This window comes from Melanerpes formicivorus, unplaced genomic scaffold (genome assembly GCF_026170545.1).
Source record: "Melanerpes formicivorus ecotype bairdi unplaced genomic scaffold, bMelFor1.0.p_v2 SCAF_82, whole genome shotgun sequence".
Classification (NCBI taxonomy): Eukaryota; Metazoa; Chordata; class Aves; order Piciformes; family Picidae; genus Melanerpes; species Melanerpes formicivorus.
In genome coordinates this window covers 1899326-1915490 of record NW_027142434.1, presented here as the reverse complement: position 1 = coordinate 1915490, position 16165 = coordinate 1899326, and the positions used below count along the sequence as shown (strand labels likewise).

At 63.2% G+C, this 16165-nt stretch overlaps 1 protein-coding gene across 1 annotated transcript in view; it reads right to left on the bottom strand.

Annotated features, from left to right (window-relative positions):
- Positions 1-15717, bottom strand: part of TMEM9 (transmembrane protein 9) — a 39508-nt gene extending 23791 nt beyond the window's left edge. The window contains exon 1 of the mRNA XM_068164739.1: positions 15708-15717. Coding sequence (XP_068020840.1) covers positions 15708-15713 — 6 coding nt within the window. The 5' untranslated portion in view covers positions 15714-15717. The remainder of the gene's footprint in view (positions 1-15707) is intronic.
- Positions 15718-16165: the final 448 nt, after the last annotated feature.

The following is a 16165-nucleotide window of genomic DNA, read 5'->3' as shown; positions in this document are numbered from 1 at the left end:
GCCAGGCTGCACAGCTGGGCAGAGGCCAACAGGATGGCATTCAACAAGTCCCAGTGCCAGGGGCTGCACTTTGGCCACAGCAACCCCAGGCAGAGCTGCAGGCTGGGGGCAGAGTGGCTGAGAGCTGCCAAAGAGAGAGGGAGCTGGGGGTGCTGATTGACAGCTGCCTGAACAGGAGCCAGCAGTGTGCCCAGGTGGTCAAGAAGGCCAAGGGCATCCTGGCCTGCAGCAGGCAGAGTGTGGCCAGCAGGAGCAGGGAAGTCCTTGTGCCCCTGGACTCTGCATTGGTTAGGCCACACCTGGAGTCCTGTGTCCAGTTCTGGGCCCCTCAGGTCAGGAAGGAGATTGAGAGACTTGAAGGTGTCCAGAGAAGGGCAACAGAGCTGGGGAGGGGTCTGGAGCACAGCCCTGGGAGGAGAGGCTGAGGGAGCTGGGGTTGCTTAGCCTGCAGAAGAGGAGGCTCAGGGGAGACCTTCTTGCTCTCTGCAACTCCCTGCAGGGAGGTTGGAGCCAGGTGGGGGTTGGGCTCTTCTCCCAGGCAGCCAGCACCAGAACAAGAGGACACAGTCTCAAGCTGTGCCAGGGGAGGTTTAGGCTGGAGGTGAGGAGAAAGTTCTTCCCAGAGAGAGTTGTTGGCCCTTGGGATGTGCTGCCCAGGGAGGTGGTGGAGTCCCCATCCCTGGAGGTGTTCCAGAGGGGATTGGATGTGGCACTTGGTGCCATGGTTTGGTCATGAGCTCTGTGGTGACAGCTTGGACTCGATGATCTCTGAGGTCTCTTCCAGGCTTGGTGATCCTGTGAGGCTCTGCTCAGCCCTCCTGCTGCATTGCTGCTTACTTCTGGCCTGGCCTGGCCAGCCTGTGGGTGGCTGTCTCCATCCCTGCTCCTCTCCCAGCTGGCCCTTGTTGATAGGTCTCAAATGTTGGCAGGTAGGGGAGGTGAGACATGTGGAGCATGAAGCACTGGCACTGAGAAGGGAGGGATATTTATCTGGCTTGATGAAGCTCCTTGTCACTGCCTGGCAGCACTGCACATGCTGGGAGCTGTCATTGCCAGGGGCCCCTGGGTGGGTTTGTTGCTGGAGGAGAGAGCAAACAGAGCCTGGGCAGGAGGGGAGGAGGGGAGGGGGTGGGTGGGTTTCTACCTGAATAAATCACAGCTGCTCATCAGCTGCCAGCCACCTCGCCAAGGAAATTCCTCCCTGAGGCCCAAGGCAGCTTCTCTGCTTCCCCCCCTGCAGCAGCCTGACCTTCTCCTGCCCCTCAGCAGCTGCTTTTGCCTTTTCTGCCCCAGGGTGAGCTGGGGGACAGAGGGGGACAGAGCTCTGCCTGGGGGAAGCTGCACAGGAGGCAGCAATGGGCACTGGCAGCCCAGAAGGCCAATGGCAGCACAGCTGCCATTGGCCTTCTGGGCTGCCAGTGCCCATTGCCAGGGGTGGAGAGAGAGGATCCTGCCCCTCTGCTCTGCTCTGGGGAGACCTCACCTGCAGGGCTCAACACAGGAAGGACACAGAGCTGATGGAGAGGGTCCAGAGGAGGCCAGGAAGATGAGAACCTGCCCCATGGGGCCAGGCTGGGAGAGCTGGGGCTGCGCAGCCTGGGGAAGAGAAGGCTCCAGGGAGACCTCAGAGCAGCCTTGCAGGAGCTGAAGGGCTCCAGGAGAGCTGGGGAGGGACTTGGGACAAGGGCTGGGAGGGACAGGAGGAGGAACAATGGCTTTGAGCTGGGAGAGGGGAGGCTGAGAGTGGGGAGGAGGAAGAGATTGTTGAGAGTGAGGCTGGGGAGAGCCTGGCACAGGCTGCCCAGGGAGGCTGTGGCTGTGCCCTGCCTGGAGGTGTTCAGGACCAGGCTGGATGAGGCCTGGAGCAAGCTGTGCTGGTGGGAGGTGTCCCTGCCCATGGCAGGGGGGTTGGAGCTGGCTGAGCTTTGAGCTCCCTTCCAACCCAACCCACTCTGTGATGCTGTGAAGGGACAGTCAGTGTGCACCCTGTGTCCCAGCCTGAGCTGCTGCTGCAGAGGGACGTTTCACTGGGCAGGAGATCAGAGCCTTGGGTGGGGGTCCCAGGGCCTCCTGCCCTGCAGAGGCAGACAGGGGTTGGTGCTCCAGCTGGGCTCAGCTTCCCTCATCCAAGTGTGAGCCTGTGACAGTGATCCTGGAATCACAGAATCAATCAGGTTGGAAAAGACCTCAGAGAGCATCAAGTCCAAGCTGCCCCCCAGCACCTCCTGACAACCAAACCCTGGCTCCAAGGGCCACATCCAATCCCCTCCTGAACCCCTCCAGGGATGGGGACTCCACCACCTCCCAGGGCAGCACATCCCAATGATTCACAGACTCCCAGAATGGGTTTGGGTTGGAAGGGACCTTAAAGCTCATCCAGTGCCAAGCAAGCTGGTGCCAGGGACACCAAGGTGTGAATCATCATTGTCATGGAATCAGAGTCACTGCATGGGGTTGGGTTGGAAGGGAGCTCAAGGCTCAGCCAGCTCCAACCCCCTGCCACGGGCAGGGACACCTCCCACCAGCACAGCTTGCTCCAGGCCTCATCCAGCCTGGTCCTGAACACCTCCAGGCAGGGCACAGCCACAGCCTCCCTGGGCAGCCTGTGCCAGGCTCTCCCCAGCCTCATGGCGAAGAACTTCTTCCTAAGGTCTAATCTGAATCTCCCCTTCTCTAGCTTGGATCCATCCCCCCCAGTCCTATCCCTCCCTCACACCCTCCAAAGTCCCTCCCCAGCTTTCCTGCAGCCCCCTGCAGATCCTGGACGGGCAGGGACCCCTCCCAGGTCGCTGAAGGCTTCACCAACCTGGCCTGGAACACCCGCAGGGAGGGAGGATGGCTGGGGATGGGCAGCTGGAGGGAGGGGGAGCTGGGGAAGCGAGGGGAAGGGCAGGCTGTGCCCCTCTCCCAGCAGAGAGGTGTTTATCCCAGTGACAAGTGCTGTGCTGCTCTCATAACTGCTGCATTAGCAGAGGATCAGGTGGCACTTAATGGGAGCAGTGCCCCCGGGGGGGCAGGATGGAAAAGGTCACCGAGGTGGAAGAGCAAATATATGCAGCAGGCTGACCCCAGCCTTGGCTTCTGCTTGGCAACAGGTGTGTGCTTTATGGGCTGCCCTCCCCAGCCTGGATGTTTGCTCTCCTCTCTTTCCTTCCCTCCCTCCCTCCCTCCAGGCTGGCTCGGGGCTCTGCCGCGGCGCCGCGGAGCATCTGCTGAGCTCAGGGGGTGGCAGAGGGGGGACAGAGCCTGGCTGCAGACTGCAGGGAGGAGGTGACTCCAGGCCAAGGGGTGGCTTCTGAGTCAGGGAAGGCACAGGAGCCATGTGAGGTGTGAAATAAAGCTGCCTCCTGACACTGGGCTGGTAGGCTGACCATTCACAAATTGCACTGGGGTGGAAGGGAAGCTCCAAGGTCATCCTGGAATGAGGCAAAAGGGGAATGGGGCCAAGAGGAGAGACACAGACCCACAGGATGCACTGGGTTGGGAGGGAAGCTCCAAGGTCATCCTGGAATGAGGCAAAAGGGGAATGGGGCCAAGGACAGAGGCAGAGACCCACAGGATGCACTGGGTTGGGAGGGAAGCTCCAAGGTCATCCTGGAATGAGGCAAAAGGGGAATGGGGCCAAGGACAGAGGCACAGACCCACAGGATGCACTGGGTTGGAAGGGAAGCTCCAAGGTCATCCTGGAATGATGCAAAAGGGGAATGGGGCCAAGAGGAGAGACACAGACCCACAGGATGCACTGGGTTGGAAGGGAAGCTCCAAGGCCATCCTGGAAATGAGGCTAAAAGGGAAATGGAGCCAAGGACAGAGGCACAGACCCACAGGATGCACTGGGTTGGGAGGGAAGCTCCAAGGTCATCCTGGAATGAGGCAAAAGGGGAATGGGGCCAAGAGGAGAGACACAGACCCACGGGATGCCCTGGGTTGGAAGGGAACCTCCAAGGTCAACTGGAAATGAGGCAAAAGGGGAATGGGGCCAAGAGGAGAGACACAGACCCACGGGATGCCCTGGGTTGGAAGGGAAGCTCCAAGGTCATCCTGGAAATGAGGCAAAAGGGGAATGGGGCCAAGAGGAGAGACACAGACCCACAGGATGCACTGGGTTGGAAGGGAACCTCCAAGGCCATCCTGAAAATGGGACCAAAGGGGAATGAGGCCAAGAGGAGAGGCAGAGACCCACAGGATGCACTGGGGTGGAAGGGAAGCTCCAAGGCCATCCTGGAAATGGGACCAAAGGGGAATGGGGCCAAGTATAGAGCCAGAGACCCACAGGATGCACTGGGTTGGAAGGGAACCTCCAAGGTCAGCTGGAAATGAGGTAAAAGAGGGAATGGGGCCAAGAGGAGAGGCACAGACCCACAGGATGCACTGGGGTGGAAGGGAAGCTCCAAGGTTATCCTGGAAGTGAGGCTAAAGGGGAATGGGGCCAAGGACAGAGACACAGACCCACAGGATGCACTGGGGTGGAAGGGAAGCTCCAAGGTCATCCTGGAAATGAGGCAAAAGATGGAATGGGGCCAAGAGGAGAGACACAGACCCACAGGATGCACTGGGGTGGAAGGGAAGCTCCAAGGTCATCCTGGAAATGAGGCAAAAGATGGAATGGGGCCAAGGACAGAGACACAGACCCACAGGATGCACTGGGGTGGAAGGGAAGCTCCAAGGTCATCCTGGAAGTGAGGCTAAAGGGGAATGGGGCCAAGGACAGAGGGACAGGCCCACAGGATGCACTGGGTTGGAAGGGAAGCTCCAAGGTCATCCTGGAAATGGGACCAAAGGGGAATGGGGCCAAGGACAGAGGCAGAGACCCACAGGATGCACTGGGTTGGAAGGGAAGCTCCAAGGTCAACTGGAAATAGGACAAAAAGGGGAATGGGGCTAAGAGGAGAGGCAGAGACCCACAGGATGCACTGGGTTGGAAGGGAAGCTCCAAGGTCAACTGGAAATAGGACAAAAAGGGGAATGGGGCCAAGAGGAGAGACACAGACCCATAGGATGCACTGGGTTGGAAAGGAACCTCCAAGATCAACTGGAAATAGGACAAAAAGGGGAATGGGGCTAAGAGGAGAGGCAGAGACCCATAGGATGCACTGGGTTGGAAGGGAAGCTCCAAGGTCAACTGGAAATGAGGCAAAAGGGGAATGGGGCCAAGGACAGAGGCAGAGACCCACAGGATGCACTGGGTTGGAAGGGAAGCTCCAAGGTCATCCTGGAATGAGGCAAAAAGGGGAATGGGGCCAAGGACAGAGGCACAGACTCACAGGATGCCCTGGGTTGGAAGGGAAGCTCCAAGGCCATCCTGGAAAGGAGGCAAAAGGGAAATGGAGCCAAGGACAGAGGCACAGACCCACAGGATGCACTGGGTTGGAAGGGAAGCTCCAAGATCACCTGGAAATGAGGCAAAGGGAATGAGGCCAAGAGGAGAGACACAGACCCACAGGATGCACTGGGTTGGAAGGGAACCTCCAAGGCCATCCTGAAAATGGGACCAAAGGGGAATGAGGCCAAGAGGAGAGGCAGAGACCCACAGGATGCACTGGGGTGGAAGGGAAGCTCCAAGGCCATCCTGGAAGTGAGGCAAAAGAGGGAATGGGGCCAAGGACAGAGACACAGACCCACAGGATGCACTGGGGTGGAAGGGAAGCTCCAAGGTCATCCTGGAAATGGGACCAAAGGGGAATGGGGCCAAGTATAGAGCCAGAGACCCACAGGATGCACTGGGTTGGAAGGGAACCTCCAAGGTCAGCTGGAAATGAGGTAAAAGAGGGAATGGGGCCAAGAGGAGAGGCACAGACCCACAGGATGCACTGGGTTGGAAGGGAAGCTCCAAGGTCATCCTATCCAACCCCCCTGCAGTCACAGGGACACCTCCAGCTCCAGCAGGCTGCCCAGGGACACAGCCAGGCTGATCCTGAATGTCTCCATGGATGGAGCCTCAAGCCCCTCCCTGGGCAGCCTGTGCCAGTGCCTCACCCTGGCCCAGCATTTGGCCATGGCCCTTCACTTGCTGGCACAATCAGCTTTATTCCTCAAGGCTGCTGATCCTGCTGGGCTTTGTCTCTCCTTTCTGCTGGCCCTGGGGAGGGTTTGCTGCAATGAGACTGCTGGGTGCCAGCCAAGCAAAGCTCTGAGCCCCCCCGAGCTGAGAGCTCCCTGCTGCCCCTGCCCAGCCTGTCCCTGCAGTCCTGGGCACGGCTTGGGTGCTCTGGGTGACTTCTCACCCTGCTCCCCTGCTGCTTGTGGTGTCCCATCTGTCTGGGGAGAATGAAGGGCACTCAATCCAGGCCAAGCTGCTGGTGACAAGCTAATTAAAGATCTAGCAAGGGAGGAGCAGGCTAATGAGGGCGAAGTGGGAGGAAGGGCAGCTGGCCAGGGCTGGGCTGGGCTCTGCCACTCTGCCTCAGTGCAGCTAATTGTGTGCTGTAATTGATGGGTCAAGGGGGGGCTGCTCAGCCCACAGGCTGTAGGGCAGAGGAACAGAGGCTGCTGATGGTGTGTCCTGAGGGGCTGTGGGGAGCCCACCACTCCCCAGGCCCATTGCCCCCTCTGCAGGGCCAAGGAAGCAGCTTTCATGTGGCCTTGTCTCAGCTGCTGTGGTTTAGTTATTTAGAGTATTTAGAATAAACCAAACCAGGCTGGAAGAGACCTTCAAGATCATGGTGTCCAACCCATCAACCAATCCAACCCACCCAAAGAACTAACCCATGGCACCAAGCACCCTATCAAGGCTCCTCCTGAACACCTCCAGGGATGGGGACTCCACCACCTCCCCAGGCAGCACATCCCAGTGGGCAATCACTCTCTCTGTGCAGAACTTCCTCCTCACCTCCAGCCTGAACCTCCCCTGGCACAGCCTGAGACTGTGTCCTCTTGTTCTGCTGCTGGCTGCCTGGGAGAAGAGCCCAACCTCTGCCTGTCTGCAACCTCCCTTTGGGTAGTTGTGGAGAGTGATAAGGTCTCCCCTGAGTCTCCTCTTCTCCAGGCTGAGCAACCCCAGCTCCCTCAGCCTCTCCTCATAGGGCTGTGCTCCAGACCCCTCCCCAACTTGGTGGTGATCTGCACAGCAAGGCTTGGCCCTGCCAGGGGAGAGTAAAAGCCTGCAGCAGCAATGGAGCTTAGGAAGAGAGTCTGAGAGTGAGGCTGGGGAGAGCCTGGCACAGGCTGCCCAGGGAGGCTGTGGCTGTGCCCTGCCTGGAGATGCTCAGGGCCAGGCTGGATGAGGCCTGGAGCAGCCTGGGCTGAGGGGAGGTGTCCCTGCCCTTGGCAGGGGGCTGGAGCTGGCTGAGCTTTGAGCGCCCTTCCAACCCAACCCATTCTGTGACTCTATGAATCAAAGCACTCCCAGTGCCAGCACTCAGAGAGCAAATCTGTGCTGGAAACAGGAAGCAAACCCCAGCAGAAGGCTCTTGGAGCAGCTAAATGAGCTCTGCCTCACCCTCCAGAGTCCCCCAGGGGTGAAGCAGCTTCCTGCCATCCTCATCCTTAAGAGGTAGGGGCAGCAGACACAGGGGGGGCAGGAGACCATTGTCCAGCTGTGCCAGCAGCCTCAGTGGCAGCAGCCCCAGTGCCAGCAGCCCCAGTGGCAGCAGCCTCAGTGCCAGCAGCCTCAGTGGCAGCAGCCCCAGTGCCAGCAGCCCCAGTGCCAGCAGCCTCAGTGGCAGCAGCCCCAGTGCCAGCAGCCCCAGTGCCAGCAGCCTCAGTGGCAGCAGCCCCAGTGCCAGCAGCCCCAGTGCCAGCAGCCTCAGTAGCAGCAGCCTCAGTGCCAGCAGCCCCAGTGGCAGCAGCACCAGTGGCAGCAGCACCAGTGCCAGCAGCCCCAGTGCCAGCAGCACCAGTGCCAGCAGCCTCAGTGCCAGCACCCCAGTGGCAGCAGCACCAGTGGCAGCAGCCTCAGTGCCAGCAGCCCCAGTGGCAGCAGCACCAGTGGCAGCAACCTCAGTGCCAGCAGCCCCAGTGGCAGCAGCCTCAGTGGCAGCAGCCTCAGTGCCAGCAGCCCCAGTGCCAGCAGCCTCAGTGCCAGCAGCCCCAGTGGCAGCAGCACCAGTGCCAGCAGCCTCAGTGCCAGCACCCCAGTGGCAGCAGCACCAGTGGCAGCAGCACCAGTGCCAGCAGCCCCAGTGCCAGCAGCCTCAGTGGCAGCAGCCCCAGTGCCAGCAGCCCCAGTGCCAGCAGCCTCAGTGCCAGCAGCCCCAGTGCCAGCAGCCTCAGTGGCAGCAGCCCCAGTGCCAGCAGCCTCAGTGCCAGCAGCCCCAGTGCCAGCAGCCCCAGTGGCAGCAGCCTCAGTGGCAGCAGCCTCAGTGGCAGCAGCCCCAGTGCCACAGCCCCAGTGGCAGCAGCCTCAGTGGCAGCAGCACCAGTGCCAGCAGCCTCAGTGCCAGCAGCACCAGTGGCAGCAGCCCCAGTGGCAGCAGCCCCAGTGCCAGCAGCCTCAGTGCCAGCAGCCCCAGTGCCAGCAGCCTCAGTGCCAGCAGCCCCAGTGGCAGCAGCCCCAGTGCCAGCAGCCTCAGTGCCAGCAGCCCCAGTGCCAGCAGCCCCAGTGGCAGCAGCCTCAGTGGCAGCAGCCTCAGTGGCAGCAGCCCCAGTGCCACAGCCCCAGTGGCAGCAGCCTCAGTGGCAGCAGCACCAGTGCCAGCAGCACCAGTGCCAGCAGCCTCAGTGCCAGCAGCACCAGTGGCAGCAGCCCCAGTGGCAGCAGCCCCAGTGCCAGCAGCCTCAGTGCCAGCAGCCCCAGTGCCAGCAGCCCCAGTGGCAGCAGCCTCAGTGGCAGCAGCCCCAGTGCCAGCAGCCTCAGTGGCAGCAGCCTCAGTGCCAGCAGCACCAGTGCCAGCAGCCCCAGTGGCAGCAGCCTCAGTGGCAGCAGCCTCAGTGGCAGCAGCCCCAGTGCCACAGCCCCAGTGGCAGCAGCCTCAGTGGCAGCAGCCCCAGTGCCAGCAGCCTCAGTGGCAGCAGCCTCAGTGCCAGCAGCCCCAGTGCCAGCAGCCCCAGTGGCAGCAGCCTCAGTGGCAGCAGCCTCAGTGGCAGCAGCCCCAGTGCCACAGCCCCAGTGGCAGCAGCCTCAGTGGCAGCAGCACCAGTGCCAGCAGCACCAGTGCCAGCAGCCTCAGTGCCAGCAGCACCAGTGGCAGCAGCCCCAGTGGCAGCAGCCCCAGTGCCAGCAGCCTCAGTGCCAGCAGCCCCAGTGCCAGCAGCCCCAGTGGCAGCAGCCTCAGTGGCAGCAGCCCCAGTGCCACAGCCCCAGTGGCAGCAGCCCCAGTGCCAGCAGCACCAGTGGCAGCAGCCTCAGTGCCAGCAGCACCAGTGCCAGCAGCCCCAGTGGCAGCAGCCTCAGTGGCAGCAGCCCCAGTGCCAGCAGCCCCAGTGGCAGCAGCCTCAGTGGCAGCAGCCCCAGTGCCAGCAGCCCCAGTGGCAGCAGCCTCAGTGGCAGCAGCCCCAGTGCCAGCAGCCCCAGTGGCAGCAGCCTCAGTGCCAGCAGCCTCAGTGCCAGCAGCCCCAGTGGCAGCAGCCCCAGTGCCAGCAGCCTCAGTGCCACAGCCCCAGTGGCAGCAGCCCCAGTGCCAGCAGCCCCAGTGGCAGCAGCCTCAGTGGCAGCAGCCTCAGTGGCAGCAGCCCCAGTGCCAGCAGCCCCAGTGGCAGCAGCCTCAGTGGCAGCAGCCCCAGTGCCAGCAGCCTCAGTGCCAGCAGCCTCAGTGGCAGCAGCCTCAGTGGCAGCAGCCCCAGTGCCAGCAGCCCCAGTGCCAGCAGCCTCAGTGGCAGCAGCCTCAGTGGCAGCAGCCCCAGTGCCAGCAGCCCCAGTGGCAGCAGCCTCAGTGGCAGCAGCCCCAGTGCCAGCAGCCTCAGTGCCAGCAGCCTCAGTGGCAGCAGCCCCAGTGCCAGCAGCCCCAGTGGCAGCAGCCTCAGTGCCACAGCCCCAGTGGCAGCAGCCCCAGTGCCAGCAGCACCAGTGGCAGCAGCCTCAGTGCCAGCAGCCCCAGTGCCAGCAGCCTCAGTGCCAGCAGCCTCAGTGGCAGCAGCCCCAGTGCCAGCAGCCCCAGTGGCAGCAGCCTCAGTGGCAGCAGCCCCAGTGCCAGCAGCCCCAGTGGCAGCAGCCTCAGTGGCAGCAGCCCCAGTGCCAGCAGCCCCAGTGGCAGCAGCCTCAGTGCCAGCAGCCTCAGTGCCAGCAGCCCCAGTGGCAGCAGCCCCAGTGCCAGCAGCCTCAGTGCCACAGCCCCAGTGGCAGCAGCCCCAGTGCCAGCAGCACCAGTGGCAGCAGCCTCAGTGCCAGCAGCCCCAGTGCCAGCAGCCTCAGTGCCAGCAGCCTCAGTGGCAGCAGCCCCAGTGCCAGCAGCCCCAGTGGCAGCAGCCTCAGTGGCAGCAGCCCCAGTGCCAGCAGCCCCAGTGGCAGCAGCCTCAGTGGCAGCAGCCCCAGTGCCAGCAGCCCCAGTGGCAGCAGCCTCAGTGCCAGCAGCCTCAGTGCCAGCAGCCCCAGTGGCAGCAGCCCCAGTGCCAGCAGCCTCAGTGCCAGCAGCCCCAGTGCCAGCAGCCTCAGTGCCAGCAGCCTCAGTGCCAGCAGCCCCAGTGGCAGCAGCCTCAGTGCCACAGCCCCAGTGGCAGCAGCCCCAGTGCCAGCAGCCTCAGTGCCAGCAGCCTCAGTGGCAGCAGCCCCAGTGCCAGCAGCCCCAGTGGCAGCAGCCTCAGTGGCAGCAGCCCCAGTGCCAGCAGCCCCAGTGGCAGCAGCCTCAGTGGCAGCAGCCCCAGTGCCAGCAGCCCCAGTGGCAGCAGCCTCAGTGGCAGCAGCCCCAGTGCCAGCAGCCCCAGTGGCAGCAGCCTCAGTGCCAGCAGCCTCAGTGCCAGCAGCCCCAGTGGCAGCAGCCCCAGTGCCAGCAGCCTCAGTGCCACAGCCCCAGTGGCAGCAGCCCCAGTGCCAGCAGCACCAGTGGCAGCAGCCTCAGTGCCAGCAGCCCCAGTGCCAGCAGCCTCAGTGCCAGCAGCCTCAGTGGCAGCAGCCCCAGTGCCAGCAGCCTCAGTGGCAGCAGCCCCAGTGCCAGCAGCCCCAGTGGCAGCAGCACCAGTGGCAGCAGCACCAGTGGCAGCAGCCTCAGTGGCAGCAGCACCAGTGCCAGCAGCACCAGTGCCAGCAGCCTCAGTGCCAGCAGCCCCAGTGCCAGCAGCCCCAGTGGCAGCAGCCTCAGTGGCAGCAGCCTCAGTGCCAGCAGCCCCAGTGCCAGCAGCCCCAGTGGCAGCAGCCTCAGTGCCAGCAGCCTCAGTGCCAGCAGCCCCAGTGCCAGCAGCCCCAGTGGCAGCAGCCTCAGTGGCAGCAGCCCCAGTGCCAGCAGCCCCAGTGGCAGCAGCCTCAGTGGCAGCAGCCCCAGTGCCAGCAGCCCCAGTGGCAGCAGCCTCAGTGCCAGCAGCCTCAGTGCCAGCAGCCCCAGTGGCAGCAGCCCCAGTGCCAGCAGCCTCAGTGCCAGCAGCCCCAGTGCCAGCAGCCTCAGTGCCAGCAGCCTCAGTGCCAGCAGCCCCAGTGGCAGCAGCACCAGTGGCAGCACCCTGCTGCTGGCACCTGGCTGTTGGCTGCTGCTGGCACCAGGCTGTTGGGCTGCTGCTGGCACCTGGCTGTTGGCTGCTGTTGGCACCTAGCTGTGGGCTGCTGTTGGCACCTGGCTGTTGGCTGCTGCTGGCACCTGGCTGTGGGCTGCTGCTGGCACCTGGCTGTTGGCTGCTGCTGGCACCTGGCTGTGGGCTGCTGCTGGCACCTGGCTGTTGGCTGCTGTTGGCACCTGGCTGTTGGCTGCTGCTGGCACCTGGCTGTGGGCTGCTTTGGCACCTGGCTGTTGGCTGCTGCTGGCACCTGGCTGTGGGCTGCTGCTGGCACCTGGCTGTTGGCTGCTGCTGGCACCTGGCTGTTGGCTGCTGCTGGCACCTGGCTGTTGGCTGCTGCCTGCCTGTGCTGGGCCAGCCCCAGGCTGCCCCAGGAGTGCCCAGCACACATCTCTGCTCCAGCAGAGGCTCTGCTCCAGAGCCTGCCTCCTCTCCATGCTGATTTTGTTCTCTCTGCACTGCACACTGCAGGGAGCTGAGCTCATGTCAGGGCTGCAGGGCAGCAGATGAGCTTCAGCACAACCTCTGCTGGTGCTGGGAAGACCTCACACAGTCCCAGCCCCATGGAATGGTTTGCCTTGGAAGGGAGCTCTCTTCATCCTCTGCCCAGAGTCCAGGATTGTACTCAGGGCTTTGTTCAGATCCTGAGGCCTCCACAGCCTGGGCCCTGGCTCTGAGCTTCTGCTCTCCCTGCCAGCAGAGTGCCTTGGAGCCCAACCCTGCCTGGCTGCTGCTGGGGCTCTGCCTCTGGGCCCAGCAGAGCCTGCCCAGGCTGCCAGTGCTGAGCACAGCCCTGGGGCCCTTGGCTGCCCCTGCCCTGGGCAAGGCTCTCCCAGGGGCAGGGTACCAGAAGGTGCTCTCAGAACACCCAAGGCAGCCTCCAGCACATGGAGCACTGGAAAGCTGCCCTGGGATGGTGTCTGGAGCTGGCACAGGGCCACAGCTCCTGTCCTGCCTGCAGCAGGCAGCAGAACCCTTCTGCCAAGTCCTTTCCATCCCTCTGTGTGAGGAGAACTGGAGAATGGCTCAGCTGCAGAACCAGCTCAGCAAAAGTGGGGTTTGGGTGGTCAGAGTCTGACTGCAGGCCTGGACTCACTGCATGGGGTTTGGGTTGGAAGGGAGCTCAAGGCTCAGCCAGCTCCAAGCCCCTGCCATGGGCAGGGACACCTCCCACCAGCCCAGGCTGCTCCAGGCCCCATCCAGCCTGGTCCTGAGCACCTCCAGGGAGGGGACAGCCACAGCCTCCCTGGGCAGCCTGTGCCAGGCTCTCCCCAGCCTGGGGCTGAAGAGAAGACAAACTCCTCTCACAAGCAGCTGGTGTCTGTGGAGGCTGCACGAGGGCCTGGGCACAAGGATCCATCCTGCAGAGCCTCAGCACAGTGCTGCAGCTCAGCCTCACAGCCTCACAGCATCACCAAGGCTGGAAGAGACCTCAAAGATCATCAAGCCCAAGCTGTCACCACAGACCTCATGAACAAACCATGGCTCCAAGAGCCACATCCAATCCCCTCTGGAACACCTCCAGGGATGGGGACTCCACCACCTCCCTGGGCAGCACATCCCAAGGGCCAACAACTCTCTCTGGGAAGAACTTTCTCCTCACCTCCAGCCTAAACCTCCCCTGGCACAGCTTGAGACTGTGTCCTCTTGTTCTGGGGCTGGCTGCCTGGGAGAAGAGCCCAACCCCCACCTGGCTCCAACCTCCCTGCAGGGAGTTGCAGAGAGCAAGAAGGTCTCCCCTGAGCCTCCTCTTCTGCAGGCTAAGCAACCCCAGCTCCCTCAGCCTCTCCTCCCAGGGCTGTGCCCCAGACCCCTCCCCAGCTTTGTTGCCCTTCTCTGGACACCTTCAAGTCTCTCAATGTCCTTCCTGACCTGAGGAGCCCAGAGCTGGACACAGGACTCCAGGTGTGGCCTAACCAATGCAGAGTCCAGGGGCACAAGGACTTCCCTGCTCCTGCTGGCCACACTCTGCCTGCTGCAGGCCAGGATGCCCTTGGCCTGGAATCACTGCATGGGTTGGCTTGGAAGGGAGCTCAGAGCTCAGCCAGCTCCAGCCCCCCGCCATGGGCAGGGACACCTCCCCCCAGCACAGGCAGCTCCAGGCCTGTGCCAGGCTCTCCCCAGCCTCTCAACAATTTCTTCCTCATCTCCACTCTCAGTCTCCCCTCTCCCAGCTCAAAGCCATTGTTCCTCAGCCTGTCCCTCCCAGCCCTTGTCCAGAGTCCCTCCCCAGCTCTCCTGGAGCCCTTCAGGTCCTGGAAGGTTGCTCTAAGGTCCACTTGGATCCTTCTCCAGGCTGCACAGCCCCAGCTCTCCCAGCCTGGCCCCACAGGGGAGGTTCTGCAGCCTCTGCTCATCTCTGTGGCCTCCTCTGGAGCCTCTCCAGCAGCCCCAGGTCCATTTGTGCTGGGAGCCCCAGAGCTGGAGGCAGCAGAGCAGAGGAGCAGATGCAGTTCACAGTTGAATTGGTTGATGGAGAACTCAAGCAGAGAGGCTCTGGATGCCCTCTGCAGCTGTGAAAGGGCCTGGGGGAGGCTTGTGTCAGGTCCTGTGAGGGGTGTCCCAAAGCCTGGAGGATGACCTCCCCAGGAGCTGTCTCCTCCCTGCTGTGAAACCCATCGTGGGGCAGTGCTGGGCTCCACACCTCCTCAGGAGGGGCTCCTGGGCCTGCAAAACCTCCTCCCCCCCCAGGCAGGGCACAGGCAGCTGGGCTGGGCACAGGGCTCAGCCAGCAGCTCTGCTTGCAGGGCTCCTGCCCTCTGAGCCCAGCCCCCAGGGGCCTGAGGAGCTGCAGGCAGCCCCATTGGCACTGCCCTGCCTGCAGCCACAGCCTCCCCTCACAGCTTCCAAAGTGCCTCTCAGCAGGGCAGGGATTTCCCAGCTCTTGGCACCTGCTGGGGCAGGCAGATGCTGTGGGAGCCTCCAGCAGCAGCACAGCTTCCCTGCATAGCTGCCTCGGGAGGTGCTAAAGCTGCCTGGCTGGGATTCACGGCAGGGGCTCAGCCTCTGCACACAGCCAGCTGCAGCAGGAGCTCTGCTCTCAGCTCCCCTCTCAGCTGCATGCCGAGGGAGCAGGGCTGGGATGCTCCTAGGGTCACAGCTTTCTGCACTCTGGATCACAGCTCAGCAGAGTCCTGGGCCCTGAGACAGCTCCTGAGAGCCTTCAGCCCCGAGGCACTCAGCAGGCCCCAGCAGAGAGCTGCCTGGAGCCATGGGCACAAAGCAGGGAGCTCTGTGCAGGAAATGGGGGAGCAGCCACAGAGCCCCAGTGGGGCTGCAAGAGACTCTGGAGCTCACCCAGACCAACCCCTGCCCCAGCAGGGCATCCACAGCAGAGCTCACCCAGCCCAGCCCCTGCCCCAGCAGAGCTCAGCCACTCCAACCCCTGCCCCAGCAGGGCTCCCCCAGCAGAGCTCAGCCACTCCAACCCCTGCCCCAGCAGAGCTCAGCCACTCCAACCCCTGCCCCAGCAGGGCTCCCCCAGCAGAGCTCAGCCACTCCAACCCCTGCCCCAGCAGGGCTCCCCCAGCAGAGCTCAGCCACTCCAACCCCTGCCCCAGCAGGGCTCCCCCAGCAGCTTGCCCAGGGGCACAGTGCCCAGGGGGGGTTGGAAGCTCTTCCCCCCAGCAGACTCCACAACCTCTCTGGGCAGCCTGCTCCAGGCTCCAGCAGCCTCACCCCAAACAACTTTCTCCTCCTGCTCAGCTCCAGCCTCCTGCCTGCCACTTTGTGCCCCTTGCCCCTTGGCCTGGCCCTGGGCACCACTCAGCAGAGCCTGGCCCCAGCCTCTTGCCCCCCACAGCTCCTTTAGCTCTTGCTGAGCATTGCTCAGCTGCCCTCTGGGGCTGCTCTGCTCCAGGCTCTCAGCCCCAGGGCTCTCAGCCTTTGCTGCTGCCAGAGCTGCTCCAGGCCCCTCAGCAGCTTCCCAGCCTCCCCTGGACTCTCTCCAGCACTTCTCTGTCCCTCCTGAGCTGGGGAGCCCAGAGCTGGCCCCAGGGCTCCAGCTGTGGCCTGGCTGGGGCAGAGCAGAGGGGCAGCAGCCCCTCCCCTGCCCTGCTGGCCACACTCTTCTCCATGCCCCCCAGGCCCCCATTGGCCTTCTTGGCCAGAAGAGCTCATTGCTGGCTCACCTTCATCCTCTCTGTGGCTGGCAGAGGAGAAGATGGACTCCCAGCAGAGGTGTTTCTGCCTGGAGGAAATGTCAGGCTGGGACTCCCACCTAAGGGAGTCTGGCTGGGAGGTAGGGTCTGGGACCTCCTGTTCCAAGGGCTTTCCTGGCAGAGCTGTTGGTAGCCCTTGGAAGCTTGGGCAGAGTCAGCTCAGCTGAGTGCAGGCTCGTTGGAATCTTCCTTCAGTGCCCTCCTGCTGGCCCCAGCCCTGGCTGCCCTGCCCTGGGCTCCCTGCCTGCTGCAGGAAGGTGCCCAAGGGCAGGGACAAGGAGTTGCCCAAACCCCTGTGCAGCAAGCCACTGCCCACAGGCACTCCCTGCAGCCAAGAGCTGCTGAGGCCACCTCCTCCTGGCCATTTGGCCTCCCTCTGAGGCTGCTCCTGGCCTCAGGAAAGGGCTCTGGGTCTGAGTGGCTGGAAG